This window comes from Sorghum bicolor, chromosome 8 (assembly GCF_000003195.3).
Source record: "Sorghum bicolor cultivar BTx623 chromosome 8, Sorghum_bicolor_NCBIv3, whole genome shotgun sequence".
Lineage (NCBI taxonomy): Eukaryota > Viridiplantae > Streptophyta > Magnoliopsida > Poales > Poaceae > Sorghum > Sorghum bicolor.
The window spans coordinates 52,402,624-52,427,392 of record NC_012877.2 but is presented as its reverse complement, the minus strand read 5'-3'; the positions used below and the strand labels follow the sequence as shown (position 1 = coordinate 52,427,392).

General features: G+C 40.9%; 1 protein-coding gene and 1 long non-coding RNA gene across 8 annotated transcripts; one reads left to right on the top strand and one right to left on the bottom strand.

Moving 5' to 3' along the window:
- On the top strand, positions 3,178 to 7,590 carry LOC8064631. 2 transcript variants are annotated; one of them, XM_021446253.1, is made up of 4 exons: positions 3,178 to 3,352; positions 3,457 to 3,608; positions 5,972 to 6,755; positions 6,863 to 7,590. In XM_021446253.1, the coding sequence occupies exons 3-4, from the start codon at positions 6,040 to 6,042 to the stop codon at positions 7,461 to 7,463; spliced, it is 1,317 nt and encodes a 438-aa protein (XP_021301928.1). In that variant the 5' UTR covers positions 3,178 to 3,352; positions 3,457 to 3,608; positions 5,972 to 6,039; the 3' UTR covers positions 7,464 to 7,590. The 2 variants fall into 2 exon arrangements, with proteins under 2 accessions (XP_021301928.1, XP_002443279.1); XM_002443234.2 differs by having other exon boundaries at positions 3,178 to 3,608.
- Positions 7,353 to 11,238, bottom strand: LOC110429763. Of its 6 annotated transcripts, none has more exons than XR_002446839.1 (5): positions 10,109 to 11,232; positions 9,932 to 10,022; positions 9,139 to 9,829; positions 8,494 to 8,738; positions 7,353 to 7,615 (listed from the first exon to the last, which is right to left on the bottom strand). It is a non-coding gene; the product is annotated as an uncharacterized LOC110429763 (long non-coding RNA). The 6 variants fall into 6 exon arrangements; XR_002446838.1 differs by lacking the exon at positions 7,353 to 7,615 and adding an exon at positions 7,657 to 7,848; XR_002446840.1 differs by lacking the exon at positions 7,353 to 7,615 and having other exon boundaries at positions 8,290 to 8,738; positions 9,139 to 9,241; positions 9,655 to 9,829; positions 10,109 to 11,227.

The following is a 24,769-nucleotide window of genomic DNA, read 5'->3' as shown; positions in this document are numbered from 1 at the left end:
AACTGATGCAAAGAAGAGAGGTAAGAAAAGGAAAAAGGTTTCAAAGGTATGTAACTATAAAATGCTTATTTGGTTTACTGGAAAAAAAATCAGTTGTATTTCATTATTTGGGTCTCTTTTACCTGAAGGAACAAGAAAAGATACAAGTTGCATTTCATGATGGTGCAGCAGCACCAAATATTTCCCCCAGTACTTCTTTGCCCAAGGAAGGGATGTCCCAACCATACATGGCCATCAATAGCTTCTTTGAACTTTTGACGGTAAACTTTCACAGTAATAGATATTTCCTTAGAGTCATACATGGCCACTATGTTGAGTTATTGTTCTTTTATTTTCCAGGGATCAATTACAGATGGTGTTATCGCTGACTTCTAGTAGTACAGATCATGTAGTCGCTGCATCATGGAATTGGATGTAGCCTCTGACGCTTTTGTGCATTCCAGGCAATATAGCCTCTGAAGTTGCAATTACCAGAATATCTTTTGTGCATTTAGGCAATATAGTCTCTGAAATTGCAATTACAGAACAATTTATAATACAATGAAAGGTTGGTCACACTTGCACGATGGCAATCTTTACAATTCGTATAGTCACAATTTGCACAGGTTGCTATCACTTGCAAAATTTACAGCACTGGAACTGGAACACAGTTTATAACATTTAAAAAATACAATCTTCTCCATTGTACTGAATAACGTCCACCAGCTGTCTGGCCACAGAGTGTCGCTGCCTGCAGCCATGCACACTCAACGCAGTGGCACGGAGGAACTGCCGGCGTGGTGAGGAGCGCCGCCGATGTGGCTGGCTACGGACGGCCATGATACTCGGTGGTGCGGAGGAAAGTGCCGGCGAGATGGAGATACAGATGATGCGCCATGCCACTAGATCATGAAGGGAGTGGAAGGGAGTGCCAGCAAAGTGGAGGACTCGCCTGGCGAGGACGGGACTGCCGATCTGGCGACCTGCAACGGCGGTGCCAGCGACGACCGTACCATTCGGTGCAGGGGATGGAGAAGTCCATAACGGCGGCGAAGGCAAACTATCGATGAGTTTCGCTGAGAAACAGGGAGTAGCGTGGCTGGGCTAAGATGGGCCGGCTGCAGGCCTGTTAAATTGGCTAAGTCCAATAGTTTTAGAATATGACGGTTCGATGTAAAATGGATGGACATGATGACGAACTGCAGACACACGTTCTGGAGGCCAACGTTAGACGATCTCGTTCCAAATTTCAGGTCCCTATTGTATACAGCCCAGCATGCAAATGAAAAAAATAGAGGCCCAATTTGCATGCTGGGCTGGAGTTGCTCTTAGATGGAAAAAAGAAAGAAGTCCACTTCAGGTCCCTCAACTTTTGCAAAAGTCTGTTTTTCATCCCTGAACTTCAAAACCGGATAAAATACATCCCTCAATTTTTGAAACCATGCATATTATGTCCCTGACATGGTTATGAGCGGTTTTGAAGGCAGTTTTGTCTTTTTCATTTTTATTTATTCTGGCTAAATATTTGTAAAATTATAGTAAATCACATAAAATTCATAAAATAGTAATTCTAACTTTGTTGAACTTCAGATAAGTAGATCTACATAGTGAACATATAATATAGTATGCTTTAGTACAAATTTTTTATTGTAGCTTTAGATCTGTGTTTTTCTATAATTAATTAGAATAATGCATAGCTATAGTTTGTATGGTGCAATTGTGGTGAATTTTTTATGTTAGACTAATTATTATATATTTAAACTATGGTAAAAATTTCATACTCATTAGATCATGTATAACTTAGTTATAGATTTATTATAATTTAACAAGCATAAACCTAAATAAATCTATAACTAACTAATACGTGATTCAATGAGTATAAAATTTTTACTATAACTCAAACATAGAATAATTAGCTCACCATATAAATTTCATCACGATTATACCATAGAAAATGTAGCTATAATTAATCTAATTAATTAGAGAAAAACATAGATCTAAAGATACATCAAAAAAATTTGTACTAGAACATACTATATTATATATTCAATGTGTAGATCTACTGATCTAAAGTCCAACAAAAATTGAGTTTTCTATTTTATGATTTTTATGTGATTTACTGTGATTTTTCAAAAAATTCAGCCAAAATAAATAAAAAGAAAAAGGTAAAACCGCTTTCAAAACCAGGTCAAGGATGTAATGTGCATGGTTTTAAAAGTTGAGGGATGTATTTTGTCCGGTTTTAGAGTTCAGGGATGAAAATTAGACTTTCGCGAAAGTTGAGGGACCTAAAGTAGACTTTTTCCTGGAAAAAATCAGGTACAGACCGTCCCTATGACTGTTTTGTGCTGATGTTTAGCTGATCTGTAGTCCCATAGGGGTATTTGACTAATTACCTTAAAATTTATATTGTGATCAACTACAAATCAGTGATAATCGACACAAAAGCTTGTGTACGGATGATCCACATCTGCTTTGGGCCTTGTTTACTTCCACCTCAAAACTCAAAATGTATAGACTAAGAGTATCTCTAAGAGACTTTGTATATTCTTCCTAAATGCTAGGAATAGCAATTTTGGTGAAAAAGTATCCTCCAACAGCTTCTCTAAAATGGTTATCCAAATATAGTCATTGTCTATTCTAGATTTTTCGCTAGCCAAATATAGAAGACGAGAATAACTCTCTAGATTGCGCATGAGATTTAGCAAAAATATTGAAAAGTAAAAATATAGAAAACGATTTTTATGAAAATGACTCACTAAATGATAATTTAGAGAGTAAGATTTAGAAAGGCTCTTGCACATGCTCTAAACACGACCACCTTGATGTGGGTCAAGCCGATTTCGCGGAGTCCAGAAGAGAGTCCATTACCATGCCTGTTAATTAGAAAAGAAAAAAAAATACTCTCTCCATCTCAAATTGTAAGTCATTTCAAGAATTTTGGAGAGTTAAAATATTTTCATGTTTGACCAAACTTATAGAGAAAAATACTAAGATTTGTAACGTGAATTGATGAAAATATAATTAAGCAAGAATCTAATGATAGTATCATAATAATAATTATTTTATCAATATAAATTTGGTCAATCTTAGAAAAGTTTGACTCTCCAAGATTCATGGAATGACCTTTGTAACGGAGAGAGTAGAAAACTACAAAATGACACGATAATCATCGCCAAAAAAAAAAAATTAGCAATTTTACGAGAGTCGGTGGCAAGTGGCAACTTATACGGAGCCCCGATCCGTGTTCGCCGCCGCCCCTTCTTCCACCAGCGTCGTCGCCGCCGCCTGCTGGCGAAATCCTAGTCTCCCGTCGCTGACCCTCGCCGTCCGTGGTGACGGCTCCGTCCCTTCCGCCTGTGGCTAGCTATTAGTAGGTCACTAGCCGAATCCGCGTCGTACTAGGTCATCAGCCGTCTGCCTGCCTTGCCGCTACTACTGACGTTTCCACCGTCGCTGTCCCTTGCCGTCTGGAAGCAAGCAAGGCTAGCGAAGGAGAAGAGGAAGCTCGGGAATAGAAGAAAAGGAGAAGGGAACAAAGGAAGAAGAATAAGAGGACGAAGGGGGAAAAAGGAGGGATTTCGCGGAGTTCATCTGATCATCACAAATTCATATTCTTCGCTGCAAGGGTAACTGTTTTTTTTAACTCTCTAGATGATTAATCATAAATATAGGATGATGATATTGGTGTGGCCTTTGCCATCGATGGTTTAACCGACGCCTACCAAGTTTATTTCAATTCTGCTATTGGTCGGTGTGGAAGCTCAGGGAGTCAGGGTATCCCAAAACGGAAGCTGTAGATGTTGATTTCATTTGATTCCAATAAGCGATGTAGACGTCATTGTGGAATTAGTGCCGAAATGCACAATAATTTGTTTCGTTTCTTTATGGCTGATCTACTCAATCATGTTTACTAGTAGTATCTTAATGAGTTTTAGGTCAGCAGCTTGCATTTCTGTCAATTGTTATGTGGTACTGTCACCCTTGGTATTGACATCTGGCTGCTGCATTTCGTTCGTCACATAAGGGCCTTCTTGAGCAGATATATCAGTAGCAGCATTGCCAATGACAGCAGATATATCAGTAGCAGCATTGCCAATGACACTCATAAGACATTTTCTTCGATTAGTTCCATCCAACTAAAAAAATCCTTGAGTGACTGGCTGCAGTATGCACCTGTCATTTAATCAAACAGAAGCATCTTAAGACAATGGAACCGATCTGGCCAAAATTCACATTTTTGCTGATGTTTGTCAAGTGCTTCCGTGGTTGTTATCAATGTCCTGAGAGGTCAGTGGTGCTACATTCTGCTCCTTGGTTCTGTAGTGACTGCAGTGGCATAGCTAGCATCTGCAGCAGGAGTGGCATAGCTAGTACTCTATTGTTTCTCCACCCCAGAAGTCAGAGGATCCTATCCTAATTTCTGAAATTAGTTGCCATGCTTTATCTGTAGGCATTATCAACTGCAATGGTAGAGTAACCTTAGTGTACTTCTGATCAATTAGAACAGCTAACATTTACTCTTTACAGGTATATACAATTTAGACTGCTGATACCTCTGGAGAATGCTTGAGCTGCTTGTGTGGTTTAGCGGTTTATGTCTAAAACACTAATAGCAGAGCTAAATCGGGCTATAGCGGGATATAGTGGCTAAATTGTACATGAACACAAATAGCGGCACTCTGCCTCAAAAGGCTATAGCGGGCTATAGTGGCAGCTATAGCGGGAGATTTAAAACTATGATCCACGGTAAGGCAACGGATCTAGTGTAAACTCATCTCCCATGCAAACTGTGCAAACTCTAATATGGACCGCAGGATGTTGATCCAAGGGGGCGCATGAGAGAGGTGGAAGGAGGGATTTGTAAAAGTGTGATTAAGAGCGGGCGGTTAAGTACAAAATTATCAATCTCTCCGTGCCCCTTGGATCAACATCATGTGATCCAGATTAGAGTTTGCACAGTTTGCACGGGAGATGAGTTTGCACTAGATCCGTTGCCCCACGGTAAATCTATATCAGTTTCTTGCCCCATATAATTCTGGATGTTTTGCAGACATCTTCATCTCGGTGGCATTTTGTGTTCTCTTCATTTACTCAAACTGTCTTTTTGTGCACTGTGCAGTCTGATAGTTCAGAATTTTAAACTGATATCCTGTTCTGCCATTCACCACTAGTTACAACAACTGATATCTAATCGCCATCATGTCAAATAATTTTGAATATGTGCTTTGCATGTATACTTCTTAGAAATGCTATTTTATTATAAAGCACAAATTAGTTGTCTTTGGAAAATAAAAGAGAATCAAAGAAGTGAACAGTTTTTTTTCTTCCCTTATGCTTTAGGGTCTTTCTTTTAAGGAGTAGTGGACTCAGGTTTCTTTTGAGAGTAAAGAGTACTGGACTTCTTTTTTTAAACACACACACACACACCACATCCACTTTTCAGTTTGGCCTGTGTGCCGCATATGGGTTCAACTCAAAAGGACTGCCATCCCATTGCAACCGTTTTGTACAGAACAATATGCACCAGCTCCTCCATCTTGCTTCTGTTGCTATGTTGCCCATCTCGTGGTACAACCCAGATCATGGGTGACTTATAATTTGGGACAGACATATGATGATCAGCATCGCGACACTGCATGGAATTGTTTTAGGCTAACATGATCGGATCATTGAATCAGGATTCTACAATCTCTTCTCTAGAATCTCTACATTTGATTGGATAAATCACATCATCTAGAAAGTATTCAGTATGGATTTGTCATGAAATCATGCTGTTATTGTTACTTAGCTGAAACAGGGGATTAGAGCCCCTAGCACGGTAGTATCAGAGACTGCATAAACAGCTGCCAATTTTTGATGATCACATATTGGTGATTAATGAACACACTAGTGAATCCTCCGCCACAATACCCGTCGTCCATCTTGACATTGCTTACTTTGTTCTTTTTGTTTGCTGATGAGGTAAATCTGATTATTTTTCACTGTGCAGATAGACATGGGGCTTGTGTGGATATGAAGGAATAAGTGGTCTTAAGACAATTTGGAACAACAGAGGGCATGGAAAAACTGCTACCTGAAGATGTACTCACCAACATCATTTGCCGTCTTGCACCACGCTATGTTGCTATATCCCGTTGCGTCTGCAAGACCTGGTGTGCCATCATTGATGCCCGCAACCTTCTGCGTGCGGACCTCCTCCCACGCTCAGTGCGTGGAATATTCATTAACTTCAATGAGTTAAGCATGTCAGAATTCTTCGTCCGCCCCTCAAAAGGCCGAACGGTATCTGGCAACTTTAACTATTTGCCTCTTGGGTCCCGCATCATAGGCCACTGCAATGGGCTTCTCTTGTTTTGCAACTATGTGATTAACCCAGCCACACGGCAGTCAGCTCCACTGCCCCCATGCACAAGCCCAAATATTGTCATAGAGCACTTTGTTTGCAGAGACTACCTTGTATTTGACCCCCAATTGTCACCACATTATGAGGTATTCATGATCCCTCAGGTCCGATGCTATGGGAGGTATGAAATGTTGAATTCTGATGATGAATTAGACCCTGCAATGGAGGGATTAGAATGGCCACCATCACCTTGGATCCTGAACGTGTTCTCATCAAGGACAAAGATGTGGCAGGAGAGGTCATTTGTTCGAGAAGGGGAGGCTGCAGGGAATGTTGCTGACAGGCGGTTGGATTCTTCATGTGTTCAGGACAACTCTGTCTATTGGCGGGGAGTACTTTATGTAAATTGCCAAACCAAGTTTGTTATGAGGTAGGTACTCACTTCATTGACATTGTCCTTCATCTCTGTACCTCTTATAATCAAATAAAAATTCAATTGTCATTTATTAATATTTCTTAATTATTTGACTCTTGTAGAATATCCTTGTCAAATGGAAAATACCAAGTAATCAAGCCACCTGTATATTTTGAAAGGATGGAATGCACAGATCTTTATCTGGGAAAATCAGTGAAAGGAGTGCACTGTGCTTTATATGGCTTTCCATCCAGTTTTTGGATTTATATTCTTGATGAATCGAGTGGAAGAATGGAGTGGGTATTCAAGCATTCCTGTGATATTCAGCCATATCAAAGAATCGATGGGCGTGGACCCTGGACTTTACAAGATATTAACTGTCAGGACTGGTCCAATGAATTTGAAGAGGGTAAGGATGAGGCACTGGTACAGGAGAAGTTTGAATGGGACTCGGACAATGATAATGTTATTGACACCATAAGCAGGGGCAATCATCTGACTCGTGGTGATATTACTTTTCTCGGATTTCACCCTTACAAGGAGGTTGTCTTCTTGAGTGACACATTAAGACGAGGATTGGCGTACCACTTAAATAGCTCAAAGATTCAAGACTTGGGCAATATCCATCCAACATATTATGAAATAGAGACGGGTATTCAGCCATTTATACAGGCGTCTTTTCCATACACACCCTGGACGGGAGTGTTTCCGGAAGACAATTAATTTTTCCTTGAAGATTATGATACTATAGGTAGCATGCCCGTGCGTTGCTACGGAACAACTAAACTTTTGTACTAAAAACACATACTCTGTCACTTCTAACACCAAAGAAAAGAGTTGTGTTCCTGCATATGCCGTACTGTTTGCTTGTGTTCCTGCATAAGAAGCAATCACCAGAGTAGCCAAGAATAAGACGAAACTTGAAGACATAATCACCAGCAGATTTTGGTCGGTCCTTGAGAGTTTTTTTATCCAGGAATACAGGACACGTGCTACCAATCAAGGAGAATACAAACAGTTCTATCAACATCTATTTTTCAGCAAATTGTCCAGAAAAACACAACCAGTTTCTCACCCATGATCTACACAAGAGTAGCTATAGATTATCCTGTACATCAAAACTACAGATTAGAGAAGAAGTAGCATTCAATATGATTTACTCTATTAGCTACAGATAACATGGAACTATATGTAATATGAGCAAAAAAAGAGAAAATAACTACACACATGACAAATTTGAGAGAGAGAGAACAACCTTAGCTTTATCAAATCACAGAAAAATGCAGATACATGCATGGCAATCTCAATAATAAACCAAGTAGGAAAGACATATGCTAGGCTGACAGACTTGTTTCCTACTTAATATCATAGCAGCAGCAAAACTAATAAGATCAGAGTTACATAATCATGATTATTCACATGATTATCTGGTAAAAGCTGAAGCAGCATATATAAGTACAGGTCTAACAAGTATGAGTTTAGGAAATAAGCTAGGCATCATATATAATTGAATTGATTCAAATTTAAATGGACAGTTAAAGCAGCTAGATACATCAATTAGCATGTTATATTCAATTGAGAAGTTAAATACTACACATTTAGCTCGTCTCTGATCAGATTGCACAATAAGCAAAAAGGACATGGTTCCTAGTAGACTAATCTACGGAACCCTCTGTAGAACATTCCCAAAATAGTCACAAACATCCCCAATTCACTACCCAATCGAGAGATCACAGCAGTGCAAAGGATTCACCAGCAAATGTAGGGACCACATGGATGCCAATGCCACAGGATCAGACGGCCTCGAACATCTCGTCCACCAGCGGCACCACCATGTCGCCCTTGGCCACGACTTGCAAACAGAAGATCAAGTGTTGTCATCCATCCTCCTCATCGCATCTGGCCGTGTATGCCGGAATCTGCGTCTTCCTTGACGGATCTGGCCAAGGTAGCTGGATCCTGCCCCTCCTCCACAGAATCGGCCATGGCCACTGGTCCCTGGTTGTTGCATAAAATACATCCAAAACTGAAACACAAGGCATCTACCATTGAACTTAGAAATCAAACTAATAGGTAATAACAAAAAATAATCTACAATCCATTCCACTAAGCTGAAACTAATTTTTAGATGGATATGCCAAAATAAGATGTCAACAATAACGTGTTGCATAAAAAAACATCCAAAAGAAACACAACATCTACCATTGGCCTTAGAAATCAAACTAATAGGCAATAACAAAAATAATCTACAAGCCTTTCCACACTCTACTGAGCTAAAACTTAAATTTAGATGGATATGCCAAAATAGGAAGTCAACAATGACACTCACATACTTTTTAGCTGACGACAAGATTAAGATTAGATAAGGCATGAAGTGTTTGGGTTTCGAGCTGCTTACCTAGAAAAGCAAGGTCACAGAGAACTTCAGGAGATGAACAGCCCAGTGAACAAACAACCTGCAGACTGACAGAAACCTGCATGCCTAAATACACTTGCATTACCTAAAACAAAAGTTAATGATAATTAACAGAGCAACATCAAACTGAAACAGAGAAACTTCTAGTCTAGAACCAAATTAAGTTTGAGACTATTTAGAGTCTAGAACATCCCATTAACCACACAGTCTTCAGTCCTCACCTAATATCCTGCTCTGAGTTGCAACATTTATTTATTCTTATTATCCTTGCTTACAGGAGAAAGAAGAAAGCGCTGATCCAAAGAAGCTAGACTATAAATATGGATAATTTATTGATGTCAACATGGATACACAATCAGTTATTCCAAACATTAACACAAAGTTAATTGTTGTTTGACCTATAAATGTGGATATGCATCTACCGGCACTTACAAAAATCAATTGTTGCAAACTAAACATTCTGACAAAGACTAAAAATAAAAATACACTTGTACGTACCCCACAATCACGCAACACACTTTATCTCTCCCTTGCACACTCGTTCTCCCCAGGACCCTGCACGCCAACACAGGCTCCACTCAACCATTCCTCAGATAGATTTAGCGGCGGTGGGGATCGTGCATGGACAGCACTGCGTGGTTTCAACCATGCAAACACAACGGCTTTGGCAGGTCTGGAAATTGGAAACAACATGTGAAATGTCCACGTAGTAAGTGTTAAAGAACCGACTGAAATGAACATATAGTTTCTGAAATTTAGATGTCAGCAAACTTACAAGATGATCTCATCGTTCTTTCCAAAGATCCTTGACACTTGCTCAAGAAAGTGTGTGTTTTTCATCATTCCTTTGCATGTGATAGAAAGTTCTAGAAGCGTTCATGACCGAACCACAACTTAATCATAGCGCAAACTAAATAAAGAATACATATTTATGAACCAAGCAATATGTTACCTCCTCATTCCAGTAGCAGTGGAGCACTGAAGCACCCCCAAAACAAACATGCCTTGTCTTTTGCCTACATGACGAGATAACATTGCATCCATATAGTTCTTTTGCCGACATGTAAATTTTTTATTTTATATCTAAACTATGAAGCTCTCAACATCCGTAAACAAAAAGAGAATCAAATGATGTGAATGTGAACACATTTGAAACAAAAGGATCTGAAGTGTCATTACCTAACAGCTGCAGCCATGGATCATAACCTACCTTTAATTACCTCATGATGAACAGATTGTCACTCATAACAGCCACAAGCAATCAACTTAGGATATTAAAAATTCAGAACTAAGATATCTGAATCTTATAACGTTTTAAATCATTTGCACTCTTAGTTTAAATACATGGCACATATAAATCAGCTAGGTTAACCCACCTCAAATACAACTATAACACAGATTTCCCAGTAGTATTGAACCATTTCCTCTGAGTGTCAGGAACTAAGAAATTCCTATTCCTACAGGTTTACATAACAAAAACAGAGCAAAACATGTTTGAAGTTCTCTTCTAACACTACAAAAGTCTATTGTCTCACAAGTTGACAAAAACCACAAAACTAAATGCAAATGGTGAACCCCTCCAGTCACATAATGGAAACCATTTTTTGCAACAGTCCCTTTCTTTCTTCCACCTCCCTTACCTCTGCCTCACTTGGGTTCATGTAAATCAATCCTATAACTTGCATCAAAATTGTTTGCCCAAATTTAATCCGTGCCTTCTCAAGCAAAGGAATGAAACCAAAAAAAATGCAAAAAGAAAGAGGTGGATGGAGCATAGATCTGTGTGCCTTGCGATCTTGATGGGGAATAGGGCGGTGGCCGTCGACGCACGCGGCCGCGGCTAGGCGCAGGTGGCGCTGAGCGGGCAGCCATAGCCGCGGCCATCGGCGGTGCGCAGCTGCACCGCGCCGTACAAGCAGTCGAGCTTCGCCGGGAACTGCTCGGCGTTGATCCCCACCGCCATCTCGATCCTGGATCCCCACGGCGTGCGCGCAGCCGCAGGGCGCGGCCACCGGCGCGGCAGCTCGGGCAGCGGGCGGGCTGCAGCCAACGGCGTGCGCGCGGGCTCGCGGCGGGAGGCACGGCCACCGGCGTAGGCGTCGCTCGCGGCGGGCGGGGTGCGGCCTCCGGCGTGCGAGCAGCGGCGCGGCGGGTGGAGCTCGGGCAGCGGGCGGGCCGCAGCCAACTGCGTGCGCGCGGGCTCGCGGCGGGAGGCGTGCGTCGGGGAGCTGCGCGGCGGCGGTTGGCCTGGCGTGCATCCGGCGGATGATATCGTGGTGGAGCTGGACGGGAGAGCCGTGGGGAGTCGCGCGAGCCCGCGCGAGATCCCGCGCTTGCGCGTGCGGAGGCCGAGGCGGAGACGAGACGACGAGGGTTGCGTTGCGGAGGCAGAGCTGCGCGGCGGCGGTTGGCGTGGTGGAGCTGGACGTGCGGACCGGGAGAGGAAGGGCGTTGCGGGAAGGGATACGGGGGAGGCATGGTATGAGGATATCATCCGGGTCTTTTTAGTTGTATAGATTATTGTGACACTGCGTATAGGCATTGGTGCCTTTTCAGAGTTTGTACTAGGCCTTGTTTAGTTCCTAAAAAATTTTGCAAAATTTTTCAGATTCTCCGTCACATCGAATCTTTAGATGCATGCATAGAGTATTAAATATAGATGAAAATAAAAACTAATTGCACAGTTTGGTCGAAATTGACGAGACGAATCTTTTAAACCTAGTTAGTCCATAATTGGACATTTTTTGTCAAATACAAACGAAAATACTACAGTGTCGATTTTGCAAAATTTTTGGGAACTAAACAAGGCCCTAGTGAGGTTTGCCATTGTATCTAACGAGTAAAGAGTTTGTTACCGTTGCATCAGCTCTTGCTGTGTTTTAACGAATGCCAGATATACCGGAAGTTCTGCTATATATTTAAAATTTATAGGCATGCACCAACATCCACCTTGGAAAGCGTATTGATAGTGCATAATATTATAGATATTTTTTTAAAAAAAAAACTTGTCAAAATTAGAGATATTTACTTAGGACAAACTAAATCTACAATTTGGAACGAACGGAGTAATATTGTCCCCTTGGGATTGGGAACTACGGTGCTTAACAGGCTGCTGCAACCAACCATCCAGTAACGGTGCTTAACTTAGGAAGATTTAGAGCTTAGCCTTGCAGAATGCAGACATCAACGGCCCAGCTGCCGGGTCGAATTCGTTGTTCTTTTGCAGCATTGTTCACTCAGGCAAGCAGCTACTTCATGGCAAATGGTCGGACAAATCATTATGCTGCGAAATGCAAGAATCAAAACGATCAAAAACTTTCACATCGTGACCTTTTTTTTTTTTGCCTCACTGGCTCAATGCATGTCACAGTGCGTCAGTGCCTACTGCCTAGTGAGGACTGAGGAGTGAACTAACACGTGAGACCTACAGAGAAAAAAACTGTGGCAAAGCTGCGAGAGGAAGTTTGTGTTTGGTTCCTTAATTTAGGACCCCCATGGCTAGCTAAGAGCATCCCTAATCGTTTGGCAAATAAACTTTGCATTCATGTATTTGCAAAAAAGTCTAAAAAACACATATCCAACGTTTGGCAGTTGGGCTTTGCAATTTTGTTAACTTGGCAAATAGAGGAGAAGGACTCGCATATATGCCAAGCCCCTTCGCATTTGGCATCGCATCACTCGCGCAAAATCCGTCGCCCCCGCGCATGGTCGCGCGACTACTCCCTCCTCCCGCCGTCAGATTTTCTTTTTTTTTGCCAAGTGATTAATGTCAAATCATTGAAGATTGCTTCTTTTTACCTTTGCCATTTTATTTGGAACTTGGCAAACTCTCTCGTTTGCCAAACGAACTATGCAAACGGTTGGGGATACTTAGGCCATCCTTAGTGCAGGTTGTATGGCTCAGTTTCCAACACATCTATATTTTGGAAACAATACATAAGATATTCATCTCCATGAAACTCTCTCTACTCCCGTAAAACTCTTATTATCTCTCTTTTTATTAATACAGTGTCACATCAGCATATTTAATATCCATAAAACTCTAATAAAATCCCATTGAGACTAGCCTAACAAGAACATAGCCCTAGACAAAAGCAGCTGGTCATGTCAACTCACCTGTTAAACCCTTCATATTTTCCAACACAAGCCACTAACACTCTTTTCTATGAGCTCTTCGCAACTGCAGCTTCTAGTAGGGGAATACTCCCTCCGTCTCATTGAAAATGTCGTTTTAGACTTGAGTTCTTGTTAACTGTTCATTTTATTTAAAATTTTTACATAAATATTATTTATTTTTTTTATAACTTATTTTTATCATTAATGATATTTTAATGATGATTTATTTATTTTAAAATTTTAAATAAGACAAACTATCACAGAAGAAATTTGAAAGTAAAAAAACAATATTTTAATGGAATGGAGGGAGTACATGCGCAAAGATGTGGTCCAAACAAAGAAACAATCTCATCAAGCTCGAACGCATAGCCCCTCGAGTGCCTTGGGCTTTTTTATTACCGAGGCGGTGACCTCTTCTACAAGATTTCATGGCAACTTGCACAGTCACCAACAATACTAATCTCCTCCTTGAATAGCTTCCTTTGAGCTATTTCTATTTTATCTCCTTGGCTTTTGTTGTTTTACTTAACTTCTCAAAACTCGCTTTATTCCAAAATTTGATGGCCCTTCATCATCTCCACTTACCTTTTAGGATGACCACCACTGTTGAAGAAGCCTCGTTGATGCGTTGCATGCCTGACTTGCTTGGTTTGTTGTTTTCTATGTCGTCTTTTCTCTAGTGTTTCGAAGTAGTCCCGAAAAGGAATCATCTGGAGGATTAGCCCAATCTTTGTTAAGTGGGGTAGTGACCTCTCTTATCCTATCCACACCTCTTGTCAATCCTGATCCTTTCTAGCTATTTTCTCTCACTCCATGTCATGCTTTGTCCATAATACTCTAGCTCATTCTACTATTGCCTAATGTCAGATGGTTGACACAAGTGAAGACGTCAAATGAAAGAATACTAGCAATCAGAGTCAACAAATGACTTCTACAACACAATTAAGCAGTGAACAGGTGATAACCTAGCAAGCCCAAATCCTAGAGATGGCAGCCGATCAGATGGCCAGACTCCAATGTCTTTTAATAGTACAGGCTCTACTTCTCCAAGGTGATATTGAAGAAGCTTACATCAAATGTTAGGAAGACCCATCTATGCTACCCTTGTCCCCAATAAGCAAGGAGAAGTCCATGTATACATCGGACCAAATACTAAGTCGAGTGGAACCACAAAAAGACCACAACCGAAACTCAAGAAGGAGAAATGAAGAGACAAGTAGTAGAAGTCTGGAAGAACATGGAATCTAAGAAAAGTGATATTAATGAGGCACTTGGGATTCAGGAACCGTGTCAATGTTGTAGACTTTATGGTTTACCTTGTATTCAGAACAAGTCAGTCGAAGGGAAGATTGAGATACCCTAGGATCAACAGACCAAAGGGAACAAGAAAAGGAAGACAAACTTACTAGAGCCACGATTAAGCATCAAGCCAAATCTGAGTTCTACATTGCAGTCAGATTTAGCTCCAAACTCTCATCAGACACATTCGTATATTGAAGAGTTAGATACCCCATCTGCTACTCTTGCTATGCCAGAGTTATGCCTAGATGGATGGACCATCACCTATACAGAACTTCAGCCTCGAAAGAGCAAGCAAACTAAGAAGCAAACAAGTGAAGAGACTCCATTGAAGGTGGACCCTCACAACCAACAAGTTAGTAGCACTTTAGTTACTACTGGTACATCAATTCAAGGAACTCAACGTCAAGATAGCACATACGTTAAAACTGTTAGCAATGCTTGTTACTAGTATCACGAAGAGGGACATTACAGGAAGCATTGTCCAAAGAAGTATCCAGTTCGTGACTATGTTAATGGTAGATTGAACCATGTGGATCTATGTACTGCTCGTGAATCACAAAAGGTGGTGTTTGGATTGATTGTAGTCAACTCAACTCCTACCACCATTTTGTTTGACTCTAGTTCTTCACATTCTTCCATCTCAAACAAATGTGTTGTCGATCATAAGATGCTTATGTTGGAAATGAAGAAACTCATACTAGTCAAATCACCAAGAGGGAAGATAAAAGCAACCCACATGTACCCAAAAGTTAGTCTTGACATAAAAGGTGCAAATTTTGAGGTAAATATTATGGTCCTAGAATCATTGGAGATTGATATCATTCTTGGAAGAGGATGGTTAACTGCTTGTCATGGAGAGATTGACTATACCCAACACTCAGTATTTCTAACCACCCCATCAGGAGATAGGTTTGTGTATGAAGGCACTCAACCTCACCCCAACAATTAAAGGAGTAATGGAACGATTGTACCAATGCAATTTAAATGAAATGTGGACCTTATACAAAGGCGGTACATTCTCAACATCTGATGTGAAGCAGGTTATATTAAGGGACCCAGATAAATTTGAGCCAGTCAATAATGGTCTATGACATTTAGGGCAGTATCTGAAGTCAGTTATGCCTATTAGCTTATAAAGATTTTGCATTCAAGCCACTTGCAATCTTCTTTGTAAAATGAGACATCTATTTCATCAGACCATATCATTCTTCAGCTCCTAATACGAGTTATGAGTTGTTTGACAAGATGTTTAGTCTATTTGTGGTAGCCGAAGGAATCTCTGTCAAAGCATCTAGTGTTGTCCTAACATCAAGTGGTAGTGCTTGCTAGTGAAGGGATCTTAATTATTTCATGCAGAATGAGTTGACAACCTTTGTGTAGTTCTCCCTCGCAATATTCTCCCGACACTGCAAGTAGTAGGTGAAGTCTGCTTAGGATTCATCTATGGAGACCACAAAAAAGCACTAAGTATCCTAGGAAGTGTGATGCCTGTTAACATTGTCAAAGCAAGGAATAATAAGAAAAGTCCTAAGATAAGATCTATTTTTATCCTAGAATCTTGGTCGTATTATCACGTGACAAAATACAGAACCCGAAGGTTAGATACAAACCCATACTATTATATCGTCAATTTCACCAAACTCCTTGGATTGCTTTACTAGGTGGTTGTTGGCATTTCTTAGCGCAATGACCAAAGACACACAAAAAGTCTAGTCTCCGGCAATGGCACAAAAAATGCTTGTTGACATTTGTTAGTGCAAAAAAGAAATATGAAAGATTATGCAAGGGCACAAAACATCATCATAGTATTTTACTAGGAGTATTCCAGGTATCATTATTTATATTTTACCACAGAGAAGCTAGGGTTAAGAATCTGATAATTCACTATCATACATCTACTAACTTAGAGTATCAACTAAACTAAAGCAGGGGTAAATGATATGCTATAAGAATAAGCAATTAAGCACATATAAGAGAATTCAATGATAAATGTATAGATAATCATAGCGGGAGGACAATGGGAAAGATCAAAGTTCCTTTGTACTTCTCTATTACCTAGGTTCTAGGGCAACAGAAGATGAAAAGATATAGCAGTCACACAATGGCACTTTGGAGCAACAATACCTTTCTGACTCTCGAAAGAGACCGGGAAGAAAGTAGTCAGGGGAAGGCTACCAAAAGCTCTACAAAACATCAATCTGAACATGGTGGAATACAAAGGCCTGACAGGGCTGTCAGCCCTAGGGCTACCACAACTATCTGCAGGATTGAGCGCAACCTCAGGTAAACTATAGCCTAGACACCACGTCTATACCAGCGTTTACTACTCTAATTACTATGAATAACTAGAGCACTCAATACGAGCAGAGATCTTATGCCAAGATATAACAACTACACTAATTATAAATAGGCATAAACTAAATAGAGAAGATAATATATTGAAGCATAAGTCTTACAAAGAAGAGATATGAAGACATACCATAACTCTAAAGAAGACTCCTCCAGAATCGGTGTAGCTCTGCTCTCCCTAACTCCCGACTAGAACTAATCTACTACATTGGAATGTCTAGCACTAATTCTCTAGATAAGAGAGATCATCTATTCAAGGGACACCTCTACAACTCATAGAGAAGAGAGGTCATCCATTCAAGGGATGCCTCTACAACTCATAATGATTCTCCTCTCCCCGGAGGGGGGTCAGGCTTGTATTTATAGCCCCCTAGGAAGCACCACAGCCATTAGATCAAACCAACTTAAATGTACACTCATAATTACTCCTCAAAGGCGGCGGAGGCAGTATCTGTGAGGTTGAACATGATTGGTGGAGATAGTGGGGTGGGCGCCCAAGCCCTTCGGGCGGCCGCCTGACACCCGGACCCATTTTGCCTCTCGTTTGGTCTAGAGCCTCCTCAAATCTTCTGATGTTGTAGAAGTAGCATTTGTTGATGGAGCAAAGAATGGTCGGGACACCTGGATTGTCCTTCTTGATCAGATGTAGAGACTTGAGTAGGTGGTCATACTCTATGCGGATTGCACTGACCATCTGTGCTGTCTCAGTTTTCTAGGCCTTTTGTTTGCCCTTATTCTTGGTCTTGGCCTTGTTCTGGGTGTTGCTCTTGTTTCTACCACCAACTGTCTCCTTCTGGGCAGGGATCAACGATGTCTTGTTCTTGAAAGAAAATACTTCCATGTTGCCCTTAATGTTGAAAGTGATCTTGGCATTGCTGGTGTAGATGATAGCTCTGGCAGTGTTCAAGAATGGTCGTCCTAGAATGATAGGTGACCTCTCATCGGTACCAGTGTTCACCATTGTGAAGTCTACAGGAGCGTACGAATTGCCTACTCATACGCAGATCTCTTACATGATTCCCATAGGGTAGCAGAGTGACTGATCTGCAAGCTGCAAACACATGGTTATACGTGATAAAGGATAATTGAAGAGTTTATTGTAGATCACCTTAGGCATGATGTTGATGCTTGCATTGAAGTCGCAGATTGCGTCGTCGAAGTTTGCACTTCCAATGGGGATCAGAATAACCAGTCTCCCTGGATCACCTTTCTTGGTTGGTAGAGACGAGTATAACCATGTTCCTTTCGGAGGGTCACTCCAGTAGCTTCCTGCATTAAAGATGTCTACAAGATTTGCAGTTTCTAATTCTCCTGGCTGTCCAAGAATCTTACCTTGATCATTGGTGGCAGCAAAAGGAGCAAGCTATTGTAACTGATATTCTAGCATCTTATTAAAGCTAAGTTGATTCTTGATAGCATTTGAAAAACTTTCCATTCTAATATTAATTGATTCTAAAGTTTTATCATTAGATGCTAGCTTCTTGGATAGGTTATCCATTAGCTTACCCTAATTAAGCACTAACTCTCTTAAAGGTAGTTGATTAGTGTTATTGTAAGAATTATTACCTTGGTAATTACCTGAGTAGTTAGGCCGCTATTGCTGGTTCCAGCCTTGATTTTACTGAGGACGGTAGTAGTAGTAGTAGTTGTTGTTGTTGTTGTTGATGTAGTTCACGTCCTCCCTCAGCTCTAGGCAGTTAGTACCTGTATGCCCAATTTCTCCATATTCTTCACAAGTCACGCGTAGAACCATGAATGTGCATGACTTCTTTCTTTTCAATGGTTCTCTTGTCAAGTCTTTTCATCAGTAGGTCCATCTTGGTAGCTAGCATGTCTACCTCCATGAGCTAGTGCATTCCTTCACCTCTCTTGCGAGTCTGAGTTCTTTCATCACTCCAACCTTGATTGGAGGCCATCTTTTCCACAAGAGCAGTGGCATGAGAGATAGTAAGTGATAAGAATGCTCCTCCAGCAGCAGCATCCATGGTTTCACGAGTGCTGTTGCTGAGCCCATGATAGAATGTCTGCATGAGCAACCAATTCTCCATCCCATGATGTGGACACTCGAGTATGTAGTCTTGAAAGCGCTCCCAAGCTTCTAGGACTGTCTCATCATGCTATTCCTAAAACATATTTCCATGCAGAGCATTGGTCTTGCCTGTGGGAAAGAACTTTGCCAGGAAATTGGTGGAACATAGTGCCCACGTAGTATTCTTCTCCTTATTAGCGTAGAACCACTGCTTCACTTTCCCCAAGAGTGAGAATGAGAAAAGGCGAAGTAATATAGCATCTCTGGGGACGTCCTTGATAGTGAAAGTGTTACAGATCTTCAGAAAGTGTTGGAGATGAGCACTAGCATCTTCATGGGCCTTTCCACAGAATTGGCTTGCTTGCACCATGTTGATCATTGCCAGCTTGAGCTCAAATGACCCATTAGTATCCACAGCCGCCCTAGTACGGATGTTGGCTATAGTGGGAGCTGATTACTCACGAAGTGACTTGTTAGCCATGACGTCAATCTCTGGTGTTAAACTTTGAGTAGGTTGATCTTCTGACTCAGGAGGATTGGCAAGCTAAGATGATGATGTTGATTGGTTTCTTCTCAACCTAGCCTTTGTCTTCCTGATCAATGTCTCTAGATTATCAACGAAGTTATCTGGGAGATCAAACATGTTCATACATTACCCTGCATATGATAAAAATAAACAAAAAGACAAGGTAAAGCTGCATGAGTGAGAAGGTAGATGGTGCTCAATCCATGAGTCGATGCAGTGATGCTCATTATCTTTTATTACTTTCACCTTCCCCGGCAATGGCCCCAAAAATGCTTGTTGACACTTCTTAACGCAACTACTAAAAATAGACTCTTAAACCTATCCCTAGCAATGGCGTCAAAATTACTTAACATCACTTAAGCTAGGTTGTCATCCCTAACATGATGTAGAAGTGCTAGTATTAAATCTATATGCTTTTCTAGGAATAAATAAATAAATAAATAAAGGATTCGCAAGCACACAAATAATACTGATGTAGCATTTTAACTAGGAGTATTCTAGGTATCATTATTTATATTTTTACCACTAGGAAGAGAATTGCAATGGATAATGAGCAATGAGCACTGCATGTAATCATGGAGACCTTAACCATGTCTTTATCTATCTCTCATGCAGGGTAAGTGTCACATAAGATAAATATATGAATATGAATAATAAGTGATAGAGGATAAATAAGAATTCATAGCCATAAGCTAAACATGATAATCATCTCAATTAGATTACTCTAAGTCTATAGCACTAGCATGGTATTAGGACAATCTACAAGAATAAATTCTAGGTATTCTAACTATACTATCAAAGCATACTATGATTAGTGCAAGTACACTTAGCACCATCACTAGAAAAGGTTATATCTATGCATAGTGATATTAGCAAGAAAGATCATGAACATAGCAAGAACTTCCCTGTAATAATGGTGCTCTACAATCCTTATAATTGGGAGAAGGAATACAAAGGACTCAACAGGACTGTCGCTCCCGTGATCTACCTCAAGCTCTGGACTATAAGGGGTAATCATAGATAAATATGGTCTAGGCACCTTGCCTACACAATATCTATCACTTACCCATCGGCCTAATGAGTAAGCGCTATATGATCCTATGCATAAACATAATTCTAATCTAACTACGCTAAGCATATAATCAAAGTAGACTAAGAACAATATAATTGAGAACATAAGCAAATAGAATAAAGTCAACTCCAATATATTTAAACAGATCAAAGTCATATTCATAGTAGCAAGAACTAATATAAATATAACAAAGAGAATAAGAGTTTACCAAGAACTAAAGATTGATCCAAACTCCAAGATTAACTTGACTCCTTCTAGATCTATTCCTATGTAGCTATGCTAAAGAACTATAGAGATCTAATTGAGATGGTGGCTAAGAATCATATAGAGACAGATCCATTCGAGAGACCCCTCTCTATGTAATTCTTATGAGATGGTTGCCATTTCACGTGTTCTCTCTATGTAAATCTGACATGTGGACCTCCTTTTGTTCATATTCCGATAACCTCCTATAGAAATAGACAATCACCAAAACTTGTGGAATTCTATTAGTGATAACCCCTATAGCTAAATAGTATTCTGATTTTAATCCTTTCTCATGCTATGTTCATGGTTAAAAAGAATACTTATCTACCATCAACACCGGCCCAGCACCCCTCCAGCCTGCCCCGTGCCAACGCCCGCTCTTGGGTCGTGGCCCAACTACAGCAGCGGCTCACAACGCCACCTTGCGCTCGAGGCGCTGCCATGCGGGTCCCACTTGCCAGCCCTTGCCTGAGCCACTCATGCCCTGGCCCCATGCATCAGCGAGGAGGGGTCATTCCCTACCTCCCTCATCACACGGGGAGCCCCCGCCACCGCTCGATCCCTCCCTGGTGCGCGTGTCCCAAGGTTGGCCAAGCCTATAAAGGCCCTGCCCTGACCCCCGAATCCCTCCCTTCTATCCCTAAGAGGAGTCGTCGCCACCCGTGCCCTAGCTGCATCGCTTCCATAGCCGCCATCCTCGAGCTTTGAGCCACCGCCACCGATCTCCACGGCCATGTCTTTTCTGTCAGCAAGGACCCCAGCACAACCTTCGTAGCAAGGTGAGGAAGTCCCGGCACCTACCTCGTGCTCTCTCTCGCTCCCACGTGCTCGCATACACTCGCTGAAGCACCGCCGCTGGTGCCGAGACGCCCCTCCGCGCGGCCCGCACTCCCTGGCATCCCCCTCTCACAGCTAACGCGTGCATCGGACTCACCTTCTCACGCACATCACACCGGGGCCATCAACACAACTTCTCGTGCCCAGCCTCGCTATCGCGGTGGGCACGGCCACCATGGCCATGGCGCCGTCGTGCGGCCCGCACTACCCCGTCGCGCGCGCTGTGCACCCGATCAAGCGTCTCGGTCCACTGTGGACCGGTGGACCACGCCATCCACCCCCGGTCCACGACACCATCCGTAGACCGGCCAACCCTACGCCGCCACATGGCTGGTCAAGCCGGCCACCCACACCGACTGTGGTGATTTTGCAAATAAGCCCTCGGGTTTATCAGAAAATAACCTACAGTCCATCCCTATTAAAAAATAATTCGGTTTAAGTCCAGATGTTAGCATTTTAGCCCCTGGATCCATCGGTGTTTATAGATTTAGTCCAATAAGCTTTTAAACTTCAGTTTTAATTATTTGAATTATGAAATTAGTTTATTCCACAGAACTGCCATCCTAACTTGTTTTAGCCATAACTTTCATGTTTTAACTCCGATCGATCCCGTTCTTGTCATGTTAGTTTTGTATCCAAATAAGCTACACTTTAGTAGCAATAGTTAACTTGTTTGAACCTTTTGCTTTTCACCATAAATGTAAAATGTTTTATATTTAAATAAATGCCTTTAATCTATAAAAGCAAGTTATGTTCATAACTTTGATTTTTCATAAACAAACACTAGTATTATTAATACCAACATAAATGCCTTCTCAACTATGACCTACTTAATCTAATCTCATTTCATAAACACTTTGTCTAAAACTATAAAGGATAAAATGATGTAAATAATAATAAGTGTTGGTAAATAAAGTATGACTAAAGTTTTAACACCAACTTTTACAATTATTTGTAATTTGGTTAATTCAACTTTGAGGTATTTCTCCGAAAAGTCTATCACTGCATTTCATCTAATAAAATACAACCAGTGTATAGTTGTCTTCTCCGTTATGTTGCAAGCCTCGATAGTCGTGTCTGTTTAATGATAGCTCCATTCTCACTCGTTCTTATGTTGTCACGATCGTAGCAACAAGTCATGTCGTTTAGTGCGCTCTCTTTTAAAGCTTTTCTTTTGATTGATGTTTGTCCCTAGTTGTGATTGTTGTTTGTATGTTTGTGTTGCTTGGTTTCCTTGAGTAGAAGAAGCGTGGTTCGTTAGCACTGAAGATCAGGAGCTAAGGACCGATAGTTGCAGTAGAAGATGGAGATCTAAAGATAGAAGCCAAAGAATTTTGAGTAGTTGTACACTAGGAATAAAGGCAAGTACAGGCACCCTTTGATCATATTGTACCTACAAACTTTAATCACATTTATTTTTCTTTGCATGTGTGTTAATACTGCAAACTCTAAGAACCTTACTAGCCCTCTACTATATTCCTTGTACTCTTGGGTTTTATATATGGGTAGTATAGTGAATAGTAGATATGCTTAGTTGCTCTACTCATCTATTCCATATGATAAATGAAAGTAATAATCTTGCTTAATAAACTCTTCAATGATGATTAATGTTTAAATGATAAACGATGGTCACTTCGGTGATGGAGATGTTGTGGTGCTTGCGAGCATTATGGTTTATTGAGGAAAGGGAGAACGAGTACTAGACCTTGGCCCAATTTCTGGGGGTACTCGTTGCCACTCTCTGTAAGGACTTAGTCATGGAGCGGCCACCTGGGACTTATAGTATAACTTCAAGCTATATGGCTCTTGCTTGACGTAGTATCAGGACCTCTACTAGTAGGATGTAACTTTTTGGTAGGCGTAAGGAAGTAGCTTGGGTATTCATATTAAGAGGTCGGTCAGTTTGGGGTCCCATTGCTATGGGCACGGCTGCCGCGTGCCTTGGCCAAAACTTACGAGTTGCACTCTATTAGCTAGAACTTATGAAAAGTCTCATAGTGAAATCCTACTTGATCACCTTGGTAGTGTTTTGGGGAGTCGAGACCCCGAGCAAATAGGAATCACAACTTAAAGTGAAAGTATACAACCTCTACAGAGTTTGATCAAACTAATATATCAGCCGTGCTCACGGTCATGAGTGGCTCAGACCCTCACACGATGAGAAATTGGACTCACATGGAACTTGAAGAAGGATACTTGGTTGAGGTGGCTACCTCGTGTTTGGCAGGATTGCTATCCTATGTTCTTAATTAGGATTGCTATCTCATGATCTTAATGTGGTTGCTACCCTAAGTTACTATCTGAGGTTGCTACCACAGCTAATAATAATAATAATAATAATAATAATAATAATAATAATAATATTGTTAATTTACTTCCATCTAATTAAGGGTTGGGATGCTTTACTTATATTTAGTAATATGTTGTTTTAATAAAAGAGTTATTGTAAAAGTTTATCAACTTAAAAGCTCACCTGCAGTTAACAGGCTTTTCCTTTGATTAAGACTTGCATGTCATATACTTTCTGCCTGTACTTGTTGAGTTCGATATGAACTCACCCTTGCTATTTCCCTCCGCCCCCAGTGTGCAGTAAAGTGTTGATTAGAAGAAGGACAAAGATGTCATGGAGTTTTCTAGAAGCATACCAAAAGTGCTTGGCGTACAAAGCCTCCAGTCAGCTGTCCCTGAGAAGAATGGAGCCTAAGAAGTTTAGCAACTGTTTCCACGTACTCTGATTGTTGTAAGTGTTATTATAAATATGTTTTCCACTATATATAACATTGTATCCGATATTTCTATTCTTTTGTTGTATGTGTGGACTTCCTAGGAACACACTCTAGTCTTCTTTTAAAAAAACCAGGGTGTTATAGGAATACTCTAGAAGAATCATCAAACACAAGTTTTATGACAATTTCCACAACTTCTGTGATTTATGAATTTTCAGGAATAAAAATAGAATAATCTGAGAAAGAGTAAGAGCCAAGGCTAACTTCTCGCAACCTCTGCATAAAGCTTTCAACCAATTCGTCATTGCGTTGCTTCAGCCTGACTAAATCGGTGATCTTCTTTTCATGAACTCCAGAGAAGAAGTATTTGTGGAATTGCTTCTCTAGATCGGCCCAAGTGATTACTGAGT